Here is a 21,105-nt window from a genome sequence, read left to right on the forward strand (position 1 = left end):
ATTGAGGGGGTGAGGTGGGTGGTAAGATCAAATGAAAATCAAATGAAATTAGGCCAAAACAACACTATTCAGAATTATTATGCTTTCACTAACATATTATTTATCATGAACAATAATGAACAGGTCTCAGAAGGTGTGTGCTCACCTATGCTCCTGTATTTCAGCCATCTGGGATAAATTTCTTTAAGTATTTCTTTAAACAGCATCTTTTTACTTTTGTTACTTAAATCAAAAATTACACATTTAACAGTTTAATAAACACAGGACCAGATCCATAGTTATTAAGTGATTTGTGCTCACAGGCATAATGTACTTGATTCAATGAAAGAATATTAGTGTTCACAGAATAAATACTCTTTTATTGACCAAAAGTAACAATTGACCTATCTCTGTGCAAGATATATTAGTCAATACACTGCTTTTTGTCCTTTAATTACATTAAAACACCTTCAGAAGATAGAGATGAACCTCTCTGGAATGCACAGAAGAACATGGGACAATTACATCAAGAGACAAATACACAAGAGGCATTTTTGCAATGCATCACAGCAACTGTATTACATTGCAAAAGAAATACTGTAGAATCTTAATCTAGAGGAAACAAACACACCAAATGCGTCATTTTGTTACTGGCTGTCCGTCATCATACATCCAGATGGATCCTCTGGTGACGCTTCAGGTTACATTTCTGGGTGAAGCGTTTGCCACAAGCCAAGCAGCAGTATGGTCTCTCTCCAGTGTGAACCCGTCTGTGGGCTTTAAGGTTGCTCAGCTTGGTGAAGCTGCGACCACAGAGAGTGCAGCAGAAAGGCCGCTCACCTGTGTGAGTCTGCAGGTGAGCCTTCAGGTTGCTGGGGTGGGGAAAGCACTTCCCACACTGGCCACAGCGCAGGAGGTGCCTGGGGCCAGTGTGAGAGTCTGGATGGGGTATGGGGTTGGCATGATGAGAGTTTGCAGACTGATGCTGGGACTTGATGCCCACCCATGGGGCACCAGTTCGATTGAGTGCTGCAGCTTGTTTGTCACCCAGATGAACTCGCTGCACTGAGAGTGAAGGAGGTGGAGCGGCTTTGGATGTGGAGGGAATTCTGTTGAGGGGATTTAAGTTTACAACCTGAGAATGAGCTATAGACAGTGCTGCCGTGGTACTGTTTGAGAGCACGTGAGGGTTTCTTTTCACTGGTCGGTGGAGGTGCTGTATAGCGGCTTGCAATCTGAGACCTGTACCCACTTTGGTATGCAGCTTCATAACCTCCTGCACAGTGGCTTTATGGGAAATATGGTTCTGTTTGTGTGCTTCTGAACTCAACCTGTGCTGTTTCACTGAGCATGAGAAAGATGCCATCCCAGACTTTGGCATTTCTTTCTTTCCCATATGCTCACGTTCCTCACACCCATCAGAATCAATAATAACCTCCTGCTTCACTGTCACACCCAATGCTTCACTGTTTTGCAGTCTTGCTTTAGGGGATCCAGAGCTTGAAATCTGATCTCTGCCTGGGGTAACCTGAGCGTGAACACCTGCTCTGACAGAGTCAGACAGGTCAAGTTCTGTTCGCTTTATAGGTCCTCTAGTTGTGGTTGGATCGTGATCCTTTTCAGTCCCAAGTCTTTGATTCTGCATAAGTCCAGCCCAACTGGTGTCCATTTCCAAAGATGAGACATGAGATGAATCTGCAGCCACTTGTGTTTCCTCCTGTTTGTCAGGAAAGACATATGCAGCAGATCTCTGCAGGCCTTGCTTAATGATATTCCTCAATAATTCTTCACTGTTTTCTTGAGTCTGTTTTGGTGGTGCTTCTGTCTTCTCAGTAGTGCTATGTGATTCAAGTCCCGCTTCACCTAGAAAATGAGTGGAAACGGGTCATATTAATGACTTAAACAACTTTTTTCAAAAGACAGACAGTTACCAAAAAAGCAAGTTGGTTCCTGTCACAGCTAATGAGGTCAGTGCAATAAATATCTGAATACATAATATTCCACCCATGGAAATTGTTTTAGACCAAAATAAGCCTTCCTACGTAAGAGGATTGATGAACTAATTCTGTTTACAGAAGCTAAATGTAAGTGTAGTAGTGTAACATAAAACTGAGTAACTGCCTGCATGAGAAGATTTTAACCTTTCTATTCACAAGCCACAGCAGCAGATACATTCTAACGTCTGCTAGATATAGGAAAAATGTGAAAATATTCCCACATGCAGGGAACAATAAGCACAATGGGATTTTTATACAGTGGTATTAAATGAAAAACTGCACATCAGTTCAATTTCATAGGAATTACTGAGAAAAAAGTTAAGTTTAATGTGGTTTAGTTCTTTCTGAATTCAAACAAATATTTATGCTAGGATGCTGGATTGTAGTGAATGGATAATAAAAAATGTTTTAATGATTTGCATGCAATTATTTCTATGAGGCAACCTTGAGGCAAAATGAAGGGCTCATCAAGGGTTCTTTTTAAATTCAAAGTTGATTAAAACCACAGTAATTCTGCTTTGGATTGTTTTTTTTCTTGCATATTAATGAAATAGTATATAGGTATATGGTACAGTTTCCTTAATATCATTGCCAAGAAGCTACATAATAATTATATTATTGTTATTATTTTGGTGGTAATATTACCAAATGTGATGTGTACAATTCATTATGTCTCATGTCCTTTCACCATAAAGGGAAAGACAGATAGATTACTAAACAGATAGACAGATAGGTGGGTGAATAGGTAGTGACATCCAATATATCCACTTACTAATCTACAACGTACATATTGTTGTTTGTTTTGTTTTGTTTTGTTTGTTGTTCAAACTTTGTTCCATTTGTATCGCTGCACAATATATTCTCCACATACACAATCTACGTGTGACAGAGCCAGGCCAATAATTCAATTCAGCCAGTTTGTCAGGTGACCTTAGCTTACTGCAGATTTATCATATCTGTGTCTATAGGTTGGCCAATCAAAGAAATTACAGCTCAGAAAATAGTAACTACATTTATAAACTGTAAAAAGCCCCCCCCAAAAAAAGCCCCATCCAAGCATATTAGGAATATTAACAGGTGGAAACAAGTAATTTATGCACTGCTGCTGCTGAGATAATGTAACATTAGACCATGTGTAGTCTAATGCTGTTTTTCAGTCACTGTAGATTTTCCGTTTCCTTTAATGGCCAACACCTTTAATGCATGAATTATGAAATCCTCAGTCAGGATTTGTTTTCCTGTGTTTTTATTCTTCTTTAGGCATGAAAAAAAAGATTTTTTTAAACAGATTTTTTTCAGGGAGTTTCTTACATGTCCACTCTGGTGGACTGCATGCATTTGAGTTTTCAATTAAAGAGCTATTGTATTCAACAAACGAATCAAACTATATATTATGTTAAAATTATAAAATAATATGAATTTCTAACCATGTAAAATGTGTCCACATATTTTAATACTGTTCAGCTATTCATCATCACTGCCATTAGCATCTTCCTCATTTGACTCAGGTGGTATTTGCTCCACTATCCTATAGGCCTTTCTAACATGCACTGTACTTGAGCTCCATAAAATATAAAAGAAACTAACTGTTGCTTTCATAATGGAATTAATCTGCACATCATTTTGTTTTTGTTACAAAAACTAAGTAAGTTACATTCTAATAACATGAAGCAGTTAATTCACAGCTAAATCAGACAATCATCTGCAGATGAAGTATTCAAGAAAGTCACAGTGATAGTATGAAATGTAGTTGAAATATAGCCAGCAAAGCATGATGTCCACTCTAGCGGACAGATGATTAATCAATAACTAATAACTAATATAAAATCAGTGCTTGGAAATGTTAACAATGTTATTACTCCTTAGCTGTTACTTGATGTTGCCATTTCTTTATTTGTAGGGGTTTCCTTCTGTAGAAGGCTTGGCAAGATATTCCTGAGCTGCTCAGCATTTCTGGCCATCCGTCAGTCATCTTGGTTTTTATAAGTTTGTATTAGACTTACATCGACTGGCCAATGGTGACAGTGTATGGAACAACACTCTAGCATCCAATATGGTGGCTGATGTGCAATTCTACCATCAAAACCCATGCATATACAAGAAAACTGCTTTTTAATAGTTGTCCACTGTAGTGACCACTATGCATGAAATAGAAACTAACATTGCCTACATAAATCATTAAATATTTTCCCTGCTGATGCAAGAACACATTTTTCTCTGATTTTCTTATCTACATTTGATGTCATGCAAATTTTAAGTTTTAAGTCGTGTTCTTCAGTAAAAAAAGTTGTTCTCCAGTTCAGGGAAAGGGTGATTAAATTAATCTATACTTATCTGCCAATTCATTGGCTACACCTTGATAAAAAAAAATGTAATAATAATGCAGTATAATTCATGATCCTTGCATTATGGGTCTTGTATGGGTCACAGCAACCCTTTTGAATTTGTGATCCAGTATTCTCTGATCAACGATCTGCTAAATAGAGTCTATTATTACTATTGTCATATCTTTGCTGAGCAATGGTGGCGTCTGCAGCTGCTGTAATAATGAATTCAGTTGGGCTCCGAGTCCCAGTGGTAAAGTGGCTTCACTGATTTTTGCTGTCAGGAATTTTACTGTGAAAGTCTAGTCCAAAATAATGTGTAATATATAACAGTATATAACAGAACTGACAACTGCAAAATGGCAACTGACAATACTCACCATCAAGAGTATCGCTCCACCCTCCCAAATGTACGGATGAACAAGAAGGCTTATTACCCTCTTCTTGCTTCACATCAACAGCAGGCATCACATCCTCTCCTTCTGTTGCCTGAAGAGGGCATAAAGCACATCACAGAATATTAAGTATAACTGTTGATATTATAAGCACGCTACAAATCTGATATTGCATCACTTAATATGTTTCCTTGAAAATCAAATTTATGAATATGTGAAAGAAATTCTAATCTTGTGTCTGCACACCATAATTCTAACATAGTCATATGATGTAACCCACCTGTGATTCCCTTTCGTGGCTCTGAGTGGCTGTAGAGTTGTCTGCCTCCTGTGGTATCTCTGATATGACTTCTTGCCTGTGGCTTCTTGTCCATCCTCCAACAGAATCACCCTCTTTTTTCATCTCACAGCCCCTCAGCACATCTGTAAAAGGAGACACTGTAAAAACACAAGACATCTACTGACCAAACCCAATTCTCATTTTATGTGTGCTTGGTTTTACCATCCTGCTGTTTATTAGACTCTCCCTCTGCTGTGTCAGTGGACAGTTCCACGTCCTTCTTGGTACAGTCAACACACCTTCCTGTCTTTCCTCCTTCTTTCCCCCCTTGGTCACTTAATTTCTTTTCAGCCCACTGCAGCTGCATCCTTAGAGACTCCACCTCTTGGCTTCTGCGCTTCACCTCCTCCAAGAAGCCGTCCTCCACCAGCCTGGTGACTTCATACATGGCTGTCTTTACCACAGTCTCCATCACATCCGAGAGCTGAGTCTGAAAGGTGACTATGAGTGTGTCCAGGTCCGACATGACAGACTGCCAGTGTCCCGTGTCTGGTAACTGTTGAACAATTCCGCGTATTTGAGTAGGAAAATAAAAGAGGGAGACAAAGTTTTCTTCTTGAAAAAATCTACCACATGTTGAACTCTTGGTTGTAAGCCATTGTCGCAGACCAGTCTCTATTCAACTACACATGTTGTTGTTGTGGATATTTTATATAATAGGCAATAATCATACACGAATTAAGTCATAAACGTTAAAAGGCTGACCTAACGGCACCAAACGTGATGTTCACTGACAAATCCAAGTGTCAGCTAGCCAGCTAATACGACTCCTTAGCTTAACAGTGGCATTCGTAAACTAACTAGAGTGAACGGGATCAAACCGTCAACAAATCCTACACAGCCACCAATCATATAAACCATACTCGAACCTAACGTGTTGATCTATTTCAATGTAGGCGTGTGGCTTCCACAAATAACAAATGTTTAGCAAAGCAAATTCGTGTGTACTTATCATTTAACCGAACCGAGCTAGCTTGTCTTTTGACAATCGCTTACGGTTCTTGTTTTTGCTCGTGACGCCATACAGGACGCAGTACGGTGGCCTTGCCTGAAGTCTGTGAATAACAAAACGCGTTTTGATAAAGTGAAACCCAAGGACTGCGCCAAGCTTAAACTCTATCATGATCCCATATGACCACTCTGTCCTACAGTGATGTTTATTGAAAGGAGGCAAACATGTGAGATTACATTTTTTTTAAATCTATGTTTCCTCAAAGGTTTTTCATACTATAATTATACTCTGCACATCAAAAGTGGGCCCCTGTGTTTTGATGTTATCTATATATGTAGATATGTTAACATTATACTGTACCATACCCCTCGGGGAAATAGTTCAGACACATTTAGATTACCAGTTGAGTAGTTTGTAAGGGACAGTAGCCAATGCTTGACAGAAAAATTATTCATCGAGGCAGACTTGAGAAGGCAATTTTCTATCCAGTCTGATTGGCATTTTTTTTTTTTTTATTTTGTAATACAATAGTTATCAGGGGTTTTGTCCTATGTTAACTATTGTATTTAGGAGCCCAAAGCAGTCATAGTAGAAATTAATATTTCACATTAAACTGCTTCTCAGCAATGTATGAGTAGAGACTACACTGAGATTTACATTAAATTCTATATTTTACAGTTCCAAAAGAAAATTGTTTTTAAAAAGGTTTTTTTTTTTCCTGATCAAGGCAAAGGGTTTCTAATACAATGTATTCCAATTAATAAAAAATAAGTATTCTCAGGTATTTAAAAAATACAAAAACAAAACAGAACAGTAATATGACAGAAAAGGAATTAAAACTCATGAATGTGGCCTCATTTGTTTTATTTACAGAAAACATTTACAGACATGGTAGGAAAAAACAGCAATAATGCATTTTTAGCTTCATTTTGAATTTGTGATGTAATCACAAGCACAATGTTTCTCAGCATTTATAGCCAAGTTTACTTAGAGTGAGTCTTTTACAGCAATAAATGGATATTTGATATTATTTTGCCTTACATTTTCCATACCAACAAAAAGTTTTTGAATGAAAACCAGTGATCGTGGACTTAAAGAGAAGAAAAAATACAAATTTCACTGTAAAACATGACTTTGGGCTGCTACAATGTTGAAAAATAACCATGACTTACAAAAAAAAAAAAAAACACAAATTTTTAAATGTCCCAATACCACAAAAAATCTTAAAATATATGATACTCTTTTCCCAAACTCTCCTCATTTTATAGGTCTGTCATGTGTTTGCGCTGATGTGATTTCAGGTGATCCAGGCGTTTAAAGCTGAGGCCACAAACAGCACAGCAGTATGGTCTTTCCCCTGTGTGGGTACGCTGGTGAACTTTCAATATGTCCGCCCGTGTGAAGCTCTTATCACACATGGTGCACCGATGAGGTTTTTCCTGTGTGTGAATTCTCCGGTGCAACTTCAGATTCCAGAGACGGCTGAACTTATTCCCACATACAGTGCAGCAGTAAGGTTTGTCACCTGTTTGGCCACATTTATGTGTCTTTAGATCAGAGAAAGAAGGGAAACCTTTTCCACAATGGCTGCAGAGGTGGAGCCCCTGTCCAGAATGAATCCTCTGGTGGACTTTGAGGTTACAGGCTTGAGTAAAAGTCTTTCCACATTGGGTGCAGGAGTATGGTGGCCCTTGTCCGTTGCCTTTATGTGTGTGCTTGTGAGCCTTGAGAGAGGCAGAATCAGGGAATGACATGGCGCATTGATTACAAATGTGTCTCCTCCCTCCTCTCCCTGCTGCCTGGTGCTGCAACCTCTCTCCCAGGTTTAAGGTATCACTGTATGCATTTGAGGTCCCATACATATTCTCTGTGTTGTCTAAAGTTGGATCAATTCGAATGCCTTGGCCCCGGAAGCCCAATCTACTGCCTGAGTCACCAGACACATGTTCAGGGTACAAGATACTCGGGTCCTGTAGATACCCTTCTTCATTAATCAATAAACAGCTAAACTCTCCACTTACGTCAATGTTAGTCCTTGAGGGTGAGCCTGCAGGTGAACCAACTGGACCCGTTCTATTCCGTGAGGTACCTGTTTGGTATGCATGATGCTCAGCTCCTTCAGGTGCTTCCACATCCCCCTCATAGTGCCCCATGTAACTCAGATCTTCGCCCAGGTGAGATGGTGACCCTTGTAACCCATCTAAATTACCCATTTCTATCATACTGGCATCGCCGTAGCCAGTCTTATCAAAGTCACCCAAGTCTTCCATGCCATACCTGCTCTGGAAAAGTGGTTCAGATGGATCACCTGAGTGTTGGCCTGGTTCTGGCCTCTGGTCAAAGCCAGCTTCCCAATTCACTTGGCACTTTGGAATCTTCTGGTCACTGAAACGTTTACTGGGCCCTGGCAGACCTGATGTGTCTGTTTCTGACCAATGAAAGATGGAAAAATAGAGTTATGGTTATTTATGTACAGGAACTAAAATGACAATTATCATATGAACACTAAAAACAATTATAAAGCCAGTGTGGAAAATGTGAATCATCTTGTTTAGAATTTTCCAGTTAACCAGTAAAGCTGAAGTAATAATCTGTCTCCGTACTTATATATAGTAGTAGTGTGTATGTTGTTATGCTGTTAGTGCACATATTATGCTTTTTCACGCTTTAATTTTCCCTAGTTAATGCAGTATTTCTCTACATACTAGAAGACTGTCCCAACAACTGTGACAAATGTCTACTATACAACATCATGCAGAGTTAGGCCCAATGACACTAACATGTGACTGAAATGAATAAGCTATTAAAATACTTTAAATTCCTTTTGAAAAACAGCTCATCAGACTGACCATCCAACCTGACTCCCCATCTCTCTTGAGACTCATTGGTTTCTGGTGTGATGCGAAGGCCTTCGTCCTTGAGCAGTCTATTGAACTTTTCACCTTGTACACCTGGAGACTGGCAGACAAGCAGAATGACAGCATTAATACAGAGAGTTTAACTTCACCACCTACAGAGAAACCATGAGCTTGGGATTTGAACAACAGGATGATTTAATTTAAAGCTATAGTAAGACACAATGTTAAGTAGACAAAAAGCCACTGGCTCTGCTTACTAATTTAAACACTGTACCCTAGATAAGTAAAGCTTATTTAGTGTAATAAACCACCCTCTACCTGTGTTGCTCTCATGGCACTGTGGGCCTCTGGTTTTGCCTCTTCCACTTCATGATCAGGTGTCTCTTCATCAGTGCCCTGGGAGCTGTTTATCTCTTCTTGCTGCACTCTCTCTTGCTTCAGACTTTTCTCTGTGACAAAAAAGGAGGATGGGTTTTAAACTGGAAAACATGACTGATCTATCCTGCATTTGAAGGATTTTGAAAGGAGCAGGTGGGGCATTCCCTTTAATAATTTTTGTGTTAATAATAGTGTTTAATACTCATCATGAGAGAGATTTTAGTGGAGTATCACTATATTTGAAGCTGCATTGGTTATTTTTGGTCACATGGGGCTGGCAGAGAGAACCGAAAAAACAAACAAACAAACTTTTTTGATAAATCAGCTTAGTGAGACTGAACCAAGAAGTAAAGCTTTTAGACCAAAACAGTAAGCTGAGAATCATGTCACATGCTATAGAGATCTCTCTCAGGGGACTGTTAGCTGTGGGTTTATCACATCAACCAACACATCTCACGTTAAGCATGGCAATTTGATCTATTCTTTTTTTTAACTGACTGGTGCAGCTTTAAAGCCTTTGCTAGAGCACTTTCGTTTGTGTTTTCTAAGAATATTTTTCATCTGTATACTAAAGATGACTCATGTACCGCATCATCCAAGATTTTCTAATTTTGCCACTCTGCGGTTAGGTAAGGTTAGTAATTCAAGTCATAAGATTAGAATGAGGCTTGCATTTAGTCACCCACATGACAAAGTGAGTACTGACTGAATATAGATGAGTAACACCAGACACACTCACCTGTAGCTCTGGATTTTTCCTCACTGGAGACCCCGACTCTCCCGCAGTCAATGCACCTCCCCCTCCTGTCTCCCTCTCTTTCCTTGCGTCGATTCTCCGACCACTTCAGCCGCCTCTTCAGGGACTCGACCTGCTCCCTGCACCTTGTTACTTCCTCTAAAAAACTATCCTCCACCAGCCGGGTGATCTCATACATGGCAGCCTTGAAGACCGTTTCCATTACACCGGAAAGTTGCGACTGAAACGTTACTATAGACTCGGCCATTACGACAATAAAGTGTGATGACCCAGGACAGTCGTTTATTTCCAGAACTCTAAAGAGGAGGCAGCTTTGACCTGCACTTCAGAGGCTTTCGCGGCCACAGCCAACGTTGGTCTCTCTAAATTGCAGGTGCCAGTTTCTTAAACTCGGCTCTGTGTCAAACCAGTTGTAGACGTATATTTGCTGGTCCACGCTTACCGAGTGGTTATTTCCATTACACCAAACCTAATCTTAAACAAACTGTAGGGTCGTTTGTAACATCAATGTTAGCTAACTAGCCTGCTGAAATACTGTTGGTTACGACCATGAGCAATTATCGGAAACATAAAATGACCATAGTTAACATGCATAGAGTTTATGTTTAATGCAAGATGGGGGTTGTAGCACAAGTAATCCAATAGTTTAGCAAGAATCTAACGTTAGAAATAGTTTCCCGTTGAGCTATCGCATTTCCTCTTGATTCCGTAAACAACTGCACTTCCGTGATTTTAAATACGGGTCTTGAAGTGGGACAATCTTAGTCATTTCAGCTTAACGGGTGTCTGGAAGAATGGCCCTTCCTTGTTATGGATGGTGCATTGAGTATTAAGGGTAATAAGTCACTAATTTAAGTACCACGTTTTGTCCTTACCAATTAACTGTGTAGTAAAAACTGAAATTATCATTTAAGTGGATCACCGGAAATGTTGCTCAACTCCCTCCTTTAGTTCAGTCGATGTGCGTCACACAAAGCAGAGACCGCGTCTGTCCGTGGGAAGGAGCCATGTTGAACCAGCTCTTAATACCTTGGTTTTAGAAATGCACCCGTAAATCTACCGTAAATCTCATGTCAAAAGTGGACTAACAGCGAAACGAACGGTAAACTATAGCAAAAATGTCAGCGGACGATTTTCAGACCAAGTACGCTTCTGTCATGGAGAGCATGCTGAAGAGTGCTATCGCAGAGACCACCAAACTTTTCGAAACTATGGTCAACGACCTGAAGGCAGAAATATCCAAAATAAAGAAGGAAAATGAGGACCTCAAAACAAGATGCAGCCAGTTTGAGCGTAGGAAAAGCCAACCGACAGTTGACACCACAGAAAGCGAGCCTCTTCCACGGCCAAGCGACAGTAATGAGAAACGTGACACAGCTGTTCAGTGTGGTGAGTTGTGATGCCTGTCAGAAATAATGGTACAAAATACAAATAATATTGACCAGTATAATTGCCTGTAGGTGCTATGAGGTGTTTTGGGTGTATTTGTGTTATGTAGAACACATTACAGCAGCTTCAATGTCCTATCTATAACCCTCAGCTTAGCTTAGACTAGCCTTATCGAAAGCGTGGGATCCGAAATAGGAGGGAAACCATACTACGCTATCTCGACTAGCGGAAGATGTACCAGTGTTTTCCAACGATAATATCAGGATGTGATCTTATGGTGTATACAGTATACCGTCGACAATTTCTATGTCTAAATAACATCACCTGAAGAAAATACATTGTACTATTTTGACTTACTGTGATGTTATACATTAGAATTACTACTGTAATGTCAGATCCACGGAGTGAAGATGATGTGGAATAGAAAAGGCGTAGAGTAGAAATGACTTATAATTAAAACTCTCTATGAGATGACCGTGAAACATTTTAAAGAATGCTATGTGAAATATTTTATGTCGTAGTGGAGCTGGATCACACAACTGATTTTGGGATATATATTTATCTTGAATCAAATACTTGCCTGTAATGTGTTACACAGTTCATTGCATTGTGTATTGAGTAGTACTCTGGCCCCCATTTCTTCCAAAGAAACAACTTAATATATGGGAAAACTTAAAAAAAAAAAATAGTTACTTCATAAAAGGAACAGGAGTCATGTGCTACTGTTATTATGATAAGTGCTGGCACTGCAGACTATTAGTTGTTATCAGAGTCGTTACACCCCTAATGAGAACTGGATTATGCTAGAAAATAATTAGTTTGTACAATGTGATGTCAGATGATGTAATCTGCCATGAATGTGCGCTTGCATGTATGTGATTGACCACTGCAGTTCCCAGTTTCTTTGCTGGAGCCCTCTACTTTGGCACCCCTACTGCACTGCATTCAAATGAATGAGAGCTGTGTTTTTCATGCAGGGCTGAAGTCAGATTGTCTCTTGCATGACATTCATAATTGCACTCTTCTGTAAACACAACCTCACATTGCTGCATGAAGTGGGTATGAATGTCAAATTTTCATTTTGAGAAACCTATAAAGAGTTGTCTGACGTGGCACCATGAAAAAGTGTGGAGAGAGGGGTCTCCAAAGTATTTGAGTATCAGACAAGCACAGCTTAACTGTTCACATCATAGTTGTCGCCTAGTACTTGCTCATGGTGGGATTTGTTGGGTCTCTCTCTGTAAATACCTATTTTAAAGAGTACGGTCTAGACCTGCTCTATATGAAAAGTGCCTTGAGATGACTGTTGTTGTGATATGGCGCTATATAAATAAATTGAATTGAATAGTTTACAGGGCTGTCACAGCTCAGCACAGGTAATGTAGCCAAATATCATCAGAAAATAATGTTTTAGTGCCTGTTGGAATCACTCATTTTTTATGATAAAGACATTTAAAATTGCGCAAAAAGAAAATTTCATATTAATCAGATTAATTTGATTTGTCATCCAGACCTAGCCTGGTTGTATTTTAAAGTAAGTTTTGCCAGATCACACAAGAACAACTGAATATCTGTGTATAAGTTTGGAGACAGATTTTTAATTTATTACCTGTCACTCAGAAATCCATTTGCTTGGTTTGTAACACAGCTCCTTTACATCAGCTGTACATCAAAAGCAACATAGCAGCAGCTGATGTACCACTGTGCATTCAAAAGTGTTTTAACAGCGCTCACAGCTGATACAGTGAATGTTACGGGCATAAATTGGAAGAAAATAGACTTGAATAGCTCTGCAACTACTGATTATTGTCAATATTGATTAATCTGCTGATTTATTTGCTTGATCAGTTGATTGTTTGTGGTTGTGTTATGAAATGTCAACAAAATTGTGAAAAAAATTATTGTCTTAATTTAATAAAGGTCAAGGTGATATTTTCAGATTACTACAAACAGCCCAAAACCCAAAAATGTTCAGTTTATTTTCACAGAAGACTAAAAGAAGCTGCAAATCCTCCACAAGTGATGAGGTGGAACCAACAAATGTGAATTTTAATCAATTTATCAAAATAGTGCTGATTCATTTCTGCCATTAATTTAATTTCTGACATTATTTTCATCACCAGTTATCATATTTTTTGTTTGTGTTTACAGACCTTGTTCCTATTCGCACCATGCTGGTGGAACAGTGTCAACCACTGAGAAATCCCTCACTGCAAAACCAACAACAACAATGCAGATATGAGGAAATGGAGTACAGTTTGCAGGAGCACAACTATGGGACTCGTGGAGAGGGAAATTCTCAAACAACATTTATATTTGTCAAACAGGAGGTGCGTGTGTATCTTAGCAGTAGACAAATTTATTCTTATGTTTATGTTCATTTTTAACATTGAAATATGTTTCACTCTACAGGAGTCTTTTGATGATTCTTCTTTACAGTCTGTTTTGAAGCAGGAGGGTGTTGAGCCCACTGTCGTCTGTGGGCAAGTCTCTAATGCAGGTGAGAAATCAAAACTGACTTTGGTCTCCCACCTTAAGTTTGTCAATTCAATGTAAATTTGTCAAATTTGATTAAGTCTTTAAAATTTGGTAAAGTTTGCCACTTACAATTCTTAACCCTTTTATCTGTTCTCATATATCCTCCATGATCATTCTGATTTTGAATCTCTATCACTGCTGTGCCTAGCTTTGCCACTAGCCACTGCTTGTGGAACTGAAAAAGAGGGGCCTCTTATTAACCAGGAATGTTCAACTGGAGAAATGCTTGAAAAAGAGGAAGAGACTCAAGTAGCCCTGGAACTACCCTGTTTAGGAGTGCAGAGTGATTTGAACCACCAATCATCTGAACCTGAGCATTCATTAGTCATCTCATTCACTGCAATAAAAGATGGCATGGAAGACAAGATATTGGGAAAACTAACATCTAAAGAACAACCACTACCAACTGCTCAGCAACAATCAGTGGTGGAACCCCTTGAAAAAGAACAACCATCAGTGACCCCCCGACAGTGTCAAAGAGAGGGTGAAACGTCCATGAATGAACAAACTGATGTTACTGTACACTGTACAGGGGAAGAGTTAGCAGAGCCCACACTGCAAAACAAAGAAGTGGCATGTGACCCAAAAAGTGGCATGGAAGAAAGTGTGGTTAGTGCCCAGCCAGTACGACGTAGAAGAGGACGGCCACCAAAGAAAGCAAAACATCAACAGCAGCCAGTGAAAGAAATAATTAAGTCTCCATCTACTGATGTTATAACTGAGCAGGAGGTGGTAAAGACCCCCTCAGTAAGAGTGGAGGTGATTGAGGTCTCTTCTGTAGTTGATAGAGGGAATACTCCTGTGTCTGAGTCTCCACAAACATTTCAATTTAAGCCTAAAAAGACCTCATCCATTATTACTCCATTAGTCCAGGAAAGTGTGAACACTGCTGTAGGAGATGTGGAGAACAGTAAAGTTGGCTCTTTTCCTGTTTCAACAGCATCTGTGACTAGAGGATATTCCTCTGAAAAGAAAAAAACATTTGAATCTCAACAGCTTTCCATGGAAATGGAAGCCACATTCACCAAGTCTTCACCAGCAAAGTCACTACCTGCACCATCACACAGATCACGCTGTAATTCTGTAACTCTTCAGGATGCAATGCTACTAGTTGAAGCCATGAATCAGTCAACAGTGGAAAATACATCCTCCTCTCCAAAAAGAATGGCAGAACCACCCCAAACCCACTGTGCTCCCCATGTTGGTACCTTACAAACTGTGGATGAAGTCCCAGCTGAGACACTGCAACTTCCTACTGAAACTCTCAAAGCTTCAGGCAGTCAACCCATAAAACAGCTGTCCACAACACAATTGACACTCCATTCCACTCTAACCAATGAAGGCAAGGCCCACATTAAAGTTGTCATGCCAAAACAACACGTGGTCATTCCAACTAGTACTGTTACATCGGCAATGCCATCATCTACTCAAAAAAGTGTGCAGTCACAACGGCATCTTCCCCGACCTTTGATAACATCAGTAGCTCAAAGTAAACTCAGCAATGCCATGCCTCATAAAATAATTGTTGTGCCAAGATCAGTACCTTCATTAATTCCCAAGCTACCAACTTTTGTGTCAACAGTTGTTGCTGCACAGAATAATAGTTTACTTCCAGCCTCTACAGCTGTAAGCTTACCAGTTGGAACACCTTCCCTTTCCCCTGTCCCTCAGAAGACTATATATGTTACCTCCAGGAAATCACTCCCTATTGTTCCTTCACAGTCAACCACCAGCTCAAAAGATCAGCAGTCAGGAATTCTACCACAGCCAAAAATAACAATTATAATTCCAAGACAGGTGTCAGCTGTGGAACCAAGCACACAACAGTCACAGACTATTGTTCTTACAACAAAGCAGGAGTCAGCCGAACCAGCTGCTGCCATTAAAGTGTCTTCACCACAGGAGTTAACTTTTTGTGTGGATGCACAAACTGCAACAGATGCAGTGACTGCAATATTGCCTCAAAAGAAGCATAATACAACCGAGACCTTGAAATATCCCAAACAACCAGATTCTTTTAATGAAATGACAAATGCGTCTACAAAAATGGGTTCCAGTTCAGAATTGTCAATTCCAACTGGGCTAGTGCCAACCTCTGTCTCTCAAGTGGAACAAAAACTCTCTGCAGTCGTAAGATTAACCAGGCTGCCATTTTCAGTATCAACCCGAGAATCAGTGTTGGTCTCAAGATTGCTTTCAAATGGATCTCCTGAAAGTCAGTCCATTTTGAAGGAGGGTACCACACGTGAAAAGCTATCATCTGTGGTAATTTCAGCACAGCCACCAGAAAAGTCAGTGGTATCCACTAACATTTGCCCCAGTTTTAAAGAAACTTCTGTTTCTGTGCCTGTAAATACCTTTCAGATGTCAGAACAGCTAAATAACATTAAAGAGATGACATTGTTATCTTATGAAACATGCACAGTTTTGGGAGAATCATATGCCAGTGGGTATGTGCAGCCATCCAATGTGTCAGTACCAGACTTAGAGAAATCAGCAGTAGCTGTCAGTACAACTGAACCTTCAGATGGTATACCTACTTCTAATTTCGAGGAGGAAATGATCAGCAGTGCAGTGAAAGATTGTGCACTACCTAACAACCCACCCACAGAAGAGAAACAGTCAACTGCCCTCATACAGCTAACTTCCATCACATCCAAGGACACAGCTGACCCTCACTCCCAGATGACCAAAACCCAGTTCCTAGCTCAGCTGGCAGTGTCACCTATAGTTCAAGACCTAAAAAAGGTAATGTAGTAGTTTGCCGCCAGGATAAATTAATATTTTTATCAGTTACCCCACATTGAGGCAGTCTGTAGTACACATATTTTAAGTTTTTTGAAACCACCACACACACTTTCTTAGTATTAAAACTGAGTGAGAGTCAAAGAGGCGCAATTTTAAAACATGTAGATCATATTGATGGCATTATTTTTGTAAACAGCATTGATGGTCTTCGTGTGCTTGCCTGTATTATACTTAATATTTATCTAGAACTACTGCAGAATGTATTGTGGTTGCTCTGTATGTATATTTTTGCTAAATGTATTTTTCTTATTCCCTTTTTTTGTAGGCCTCCTCTAATGACTTTGCAGATTCCAGAGCTTCTAGTGCAGAAACGAACGCCAGTGGTAAGAAAAGGTTACAGAAAAACTTCATTGTAGCACGTCTCCGAAGTCACCTCAGAACTCACTTACTGAGGAAAAGAACCGAAACAAACCCAGAAAGGTGCACCGAAACAGAGACTACCACTGTAAGCCCTAAAAAACTACGCCTTAGAGAGTGAAGGTTCAGATGATAAAAACACAATCAGTGAACCTATTCCCATTATCCCTAAAGAGATAGGTGTGGTTGAAGATGTTATATCTTCAAACAAAACTACTAAAAACCCCATTCCCAAGGGGAGTCCTGGGAGAACTGAACTGTGTAAAAACCCTTTTAGACCCAGGAGGAGGATTAGTGAACCAACTAGGGAGTCAGAGGCTACTAGTGAATACACTCCCTTGAGTCTAAGGAGGCCTGGTTCAAGTAGACAGGGTGTAGGCTCTGAAAATATTAAGTTCACTTTTGTCAGTCCTCGAAGGTCTAGTTCAACCAAAGATGGTGCTAGCCCCAGAAAAACTACAAATGGCACTAGCCCAAAAAATACAAGATCTACTTCTGTGAGCCCTGACAGAACTAGTTCAACTGCAGATGGTGCTAGCCTCAGACAGATGAAAACCACTTCTGTGAGTCCTAAAAAGTCTAGTTCAACTGGAGAAGGTGCTAGTATTTCTACTAGTGAATTGATTTCTGTCAACCGCAGGAGGTCTATTTTCATTCAGAACGGTTCTAGCTCTGAACTTATCAAAAGGGAATCCAGTTCTTTCAGTCCTAGGAGAAGAACCACAGGTAGTTATATTGCTAAAACAGAGACTGGCACTGGTTCCCCAAGTGTTATGTCACCTAAATTGGCTAAGGATGGTGTCAGTCCTAGAAAGACAGCAGAATCCACTCCTCCTAAGAAACCCAGATTAATTCAAGATGGTACCAGTCCTAAAAAGAATTTAAGAGTTTTGAATGCTAAGAGGTTGGCTAAAGCAGCAAAAGCCAAAACAATAGCTAAAATGAAAAATTCCAGTCAATCCAAACTGCAATGTGGAGCCAAAACAAGCCAGTTAGCAGAGAACCAGGCCAGCAGTGAGATTGTGAAAAGATATACAGCTAAAGCTGTGTGGATTCCTCCTAGAATGCCAGCCATTAAAACACCATCAGCAGGGGGAAAGAGGCCGCCACTGTTACCAGTGAAGAAAGAGACAAGATCCCCAAGATCCCAGAATCAGACAATGGTTTACCCACCCAGTGTTTCTCTCCACCCCATACCTGTCAAAGCACCACCTGTTGTATCACCATTACAGCCTTTATCAGTCATTGGTGGGCGTCTGCTAAAGAATCAGTGTGGGGAGTGTGGCCGCATCCTCAGCAGCAGTGCTGCCCTGGAGAGCCATGTCAGTCTCCATACAGGGCGCCGGCCTTTTTCGTGCACGCTCTGTGGGAAGAGTTTCCCAGACTCCAAAGGTCTTAAACGGCATGGCCGGGTGCACCGCAATGGTAGGATCCATATCTGCCAGCAGTGCGGCAAGGGCTTTGTCTACAGTTTTGGCCTCACCAAACACCTCCAGATGGTTCATGGCAGGATTAAACCTTTTGTCTGCCAGATCTGCAACAAAGGATTCTTTGCAAAGAGGGATGTGGAGGCCCATATTCGGATCCACACTGGAGAGAAACCATTCCACTGTAACCTCTGTGAAAAGAAATTCACAAGGAGAGTAGAACTAAATGTACATTTGAGGTGGCATAATGGAGAGAAGAGACACTGGTGTCCATACTGCGGAAAAGGATTTTTAGATTTAAATAACTTGAAAAGGCACAAGTATATCCACACAGGGGAGAAACCACATTCCTGCCCACACTGCCCCAAGCACTTCACACAGTCAGGCCACCTGAAAAAGCATATTAAAAATGTACATAAAATCCAGTGAAAGCTGGACACAGAAGATGGTAATGGCAAGGATTTTTCTATTGAGAGATGTTAACTTTTGTAATGTGAGAATACTTGGAGTGGAAGGATTATTGTTGTGGTTGTTGTTGCTCTTGCTCTTGCTCAGTACAGGATGATGTCCTGTTATTGTATTTGTATGAATGTTTAAAGAAACAGTTCAACATTTTGGGAAATACATGTTTGTTTTCTTGACAAGCATTAGTTAAGAAGATCAAGATCACTGTCATGTTTGTGTTTGAAGTAGATCTGGAGCCAGGAGGTTGATTAGCACAGTGTAAAGAATGAAAAGCAGCACATCAAAAGCTAATATATTAACAGGAATTTTGTTTGTTTGAATTGTTAAAAACGCATTGGTGGTAGACAGATTCACGCTTCCACTGGTACTAAACTAATCATCTCCCAGCTCCAGTCCCATATTTAACATTCAGATTTGAGAATGGTCATTTGACAAGAATACAAAAAGTAGAGAAAAATCTTAAAAAATAATTTATGAGAGTGGAAAAACTGCACTTTTTTCTCTTTTCTTGGTTAATGGAAAAATTGAGATTCATTTATTTGGACTAATAGTTCCTACCTTTTGTATTAAACAGGTTATATCACATGACATTTGAGATAATGCAAAACCTGTTTTAAAACTGTATCTCTTACTAGGTGGCCTATTTGGGATAATGTTAATTTGTTAAACATCATCCTCGAGCAACCTTTAATAACTATCAGGAAGCATTGGTTTTGGACAAAGCCGTCACACTTTTTCACTGATATTTTCCTCTTGGTTAATTACATCATTATCAGCAAATACATTAACACATTAATACATTAGTGTTGCTGTTATATCACATATCACAAATTAAAAATTTTAATTATTTATTGTAGTCCTGCAATGATTAGTCAGTAAGTAGACTGACAGAAAAATAACTTGCAACAATTGTAAATAATATTTTTTTCCACAATTGGCTAGACAAGAGACATTTTTAGATTACACTTGAATGGGTAATTTTCCCCATTTCCTGACATTTTATAGACTAAAGGAATTGATTGTCAGTTGTCATTAATCAATAATGAAAGCAAATGTTATTTGCACACCTAATTTATTGATTTTTCCTTTTTCTTCTTACTTTTTGTTACAGTATTAGTTTTGGAACCTTTAGTAAATGTTTGAAAAAATAGATTGAATTGTAATTACTTTTATTTAAGTGTAAAAATGTCAATAGTTTGAATTGTTTTACAATTTTAGATTATTTATATTTCGGTTTCTTTAATTACATGGCTTTTCACTGCTGTTACAAAACTGGTAATAAGGGTGAATTGCACTGCTCAAAGATTATAAAGATCTGTTTTGTCTGAAAGACATGTTTAAAGCTTGTTTCCCATTTTCTTTTCTTGTGCTAACTAACAAACAATTCATCCTCCTTTTATAATTCTAAGCCCCGTTTATAAAACTGTGAATATTCAGAATTTATGTTGATTTGATCTTCTTTTCTTGGTCCTGTCTGTTTTATGAGAATGGGTAATAAATGTAGAAAAAAAAGAATAAGTACTATTTCTGCAAGTCATTGCTTAGGGGTATATCTTTACAGTGAGTAAGTACAAGCATTTCTCTCTGTCATTTTAAATAAATGAATAATTTAATTTAAACTAATTTTCCATACAGCTGTGAGCACATTTTTTGAAATGTGTAGAATTCATGTCAGTATAGAATGATACCCTGAAGTTAACGTGTTTCGCATTCTTTCTGCTGCCATTCTAGCACAATGGAGGTTTGACAAATGTTGTTTGAAAAATAACATTAGTCATCGTGCTTGTTGTGCTTTTGCAGAAACAGTATGGTGACAGACCATTTCTAGAACTAAGTTTAATAAGTTACATGGATTAAGTTTTAATCCAGGAGTAATTCTTACATTAGTATCATTCTCTTCAAATTTCACTGTTGCATCCATTCTGCCATACCTGCTGCTCTAAGGTTCTCTTAGGATCCTAACTGTCCATCAGTCTTCCTTAGAATATTACTGCACTTGTTTGCAAAAATGTAAACCCACCACAGCATGCCAAATGTATCGTGCTACACAAAAAAGAGTCTGTGGTTGCCTCTGGGAAAGCAATGAAATTCTTATGGCATAAAAATGTAAATGTGCCCACAGAAGGACATTTACTTCACTT

The 21,105-nt window shown here is 39.3% G+C and overlaps 3 protein-coding genes across 5 annotated transcripts; 1 reads left to right on the plus strand and 2 right to left on the minus strand.

The window, feature by feature from the left end:
* Nucleotides 1–235: 235 nt before the first annotated feature.
* Nucleotides 236–6,074, minus strand: si:ch73-109d9.3 (zinc finger protein Xfin). The gene is made up of 4 exons (XM_051070831.1): nt 5,198–6,074; nt 4,976–5,118; nt 4,681–4,789; nt 236–1,842 (listed from the first exon to the last, which is right to left on the minus strand). The coding sequence occupies exons 1-4, from the start codon at nt 5,499–5,501 to the stop codon at nt 644–646; spliced, it is 1,755 nt and encodes a 584-aa protein (XP_050926788.1). The 5' UTR covers nt 5,502–6,074; the 3' UTR covers nt 236–643.
* Nucleotides 6,075–6,834: 760 nt separating this feature from the next.
* On the minus strand, nt 6,835–10,228 carry si:ch73-109d9.2 (uncharacterized protein LOC565042 homolog). 2 transcript variants are annotated; one of them, XM_051070834.1, is made up of 4 exons: nt 9,963–10,228; nt 9,164–9,294; nt 8,837–8,945; nt 6,835–8,409 (listed from the first exon to the last, which is right to left on the minus strand). In XM_051070834.1, the coding sequence occupies exons 1-4, from the start codon at nt 10,225–10,227 to the stop codon at nt 7,250–7,252; spliced, it is 1,665 nt and encodes a 554-aa protein (XP_050926791.1). In that variant the 5' UTR covers nt 10,228; the 3' UTR covers nt 6,835–7,249. The 2 variants fall into 2 exon arrangements, with proteins under 2 accessions (XP_050926791.1, XP_050926790.1); XM_051070833.1 differs by having other exon boundaries at nt 6,835–8,415.
* Nucleotides 10,229–11,098: 870 nt separating this feature from the next.
* Nucleotides 11,099–20,306, plus strand: LOC108874556 (mucin-5AC). Of its 2 annotated transcripts, none has more exons than XM_018663065.2 (5): nt 11,099–11,369; nt 13,521–13,699; nt 13,782–13,869; nt 14,056–16,655; nt 16,981–20,306. In XM_018663065.2, exons 1-5 carry the CDS (start codon nt 11,099–11,101, stop codon nt 17,191–17,193), a joined length of 3,351 nt encoding a protein of 1,116 aa, XP_018518581.1. In that variant the 3' UTR covers nt 17,194–20,306. The 2 variants fall into 2 exon arrangements, with proteins under 2 accessions (XP_018518581.1, XP_050926786.1); XM_051070829.1 differs by having other exon boundaries at nt 13,809–13,869.
* The last annotated feature ends 799 nt before the right edge of the window (nt 20,307–21,105 follow it).

This window comes from Lates calcarifer, linkage group LG5 (assembly GCF_001640805.2).
Source record: "Lates calcarifer isolate ASB-BC8 linkage group LG5, TLL_Latcal_v3, whole genome shotgun sequence".
NCBI classification, from domain to species: domain Eukaryota; kingdom Metazoa; phylum Chordata; class Actinopteri; family Centropomidae; genus Lates; species Lates calcarifer.

Coding starts and splice junctions, on each gene's coding strand:
- si:ch73-109d9.3 (XM_051070831.1), bottom strand. CDS start 5,501: ATGTCGGACCTGGACACACTCATAGTCACCTTTCAGACTCAGCTCTCG. Junction 5,119..5,197: donor GTCTAATAAACAGCAGGATG/GTAAAACCAAGC, acceptor CTCCTTTTACAG/ATGTGCTGAGGGGCTGTGAG. Junction 1,843..4,680: donor GTGGAGCGATACTCTTGATG/GTGAGTATTGTC, acceptor CTCATTTTCTAG/GTGAAGCGGGACTTGAATCA.
- LOC108874556 (XM_018663065.2), top strand. CDS start 11,099: ATGTCAGCGGACGATTTTCAGACCAAGTACGCTTCTGTCATGGAGAGC. Junction 13,700..13,781: donor TTATATTTGTCAAACAGGAG/GTGCGTGTGTAT, acceptor TTCACTCTACAG/GAGTCTTTTGATGATTCTTC. Junction 16,656..16,980: donor TAGTTCAAGACCTAAAAAAG/GTAATGTAGTAG, acceptor CTTTTTTTGTAG/GCCTCCTCTAATGACTTTGC.
- si:ch73-109d9.2 (XM_051070833.1), bottom strand. CDS start 10,227: ATGGCCGAGTCTATAGTAACGTTTCAGTCGCAACTTTCCGGTGTAATG. Junction 9,295..9,962: donor GGAAAAATCCAGAGCTACAG/GTGAGTGTGTCT, acceptor TTTTTGTCACAG/AGAAAAGTCTGAAGCAAGAG. Junction 8,416..8,836: donor ATGGGGAGTCAGGTTGGATG/GTCAGTCTGATG, acceptor TTCATTGGTCAG/AAACAGACACATCAGGTCTG.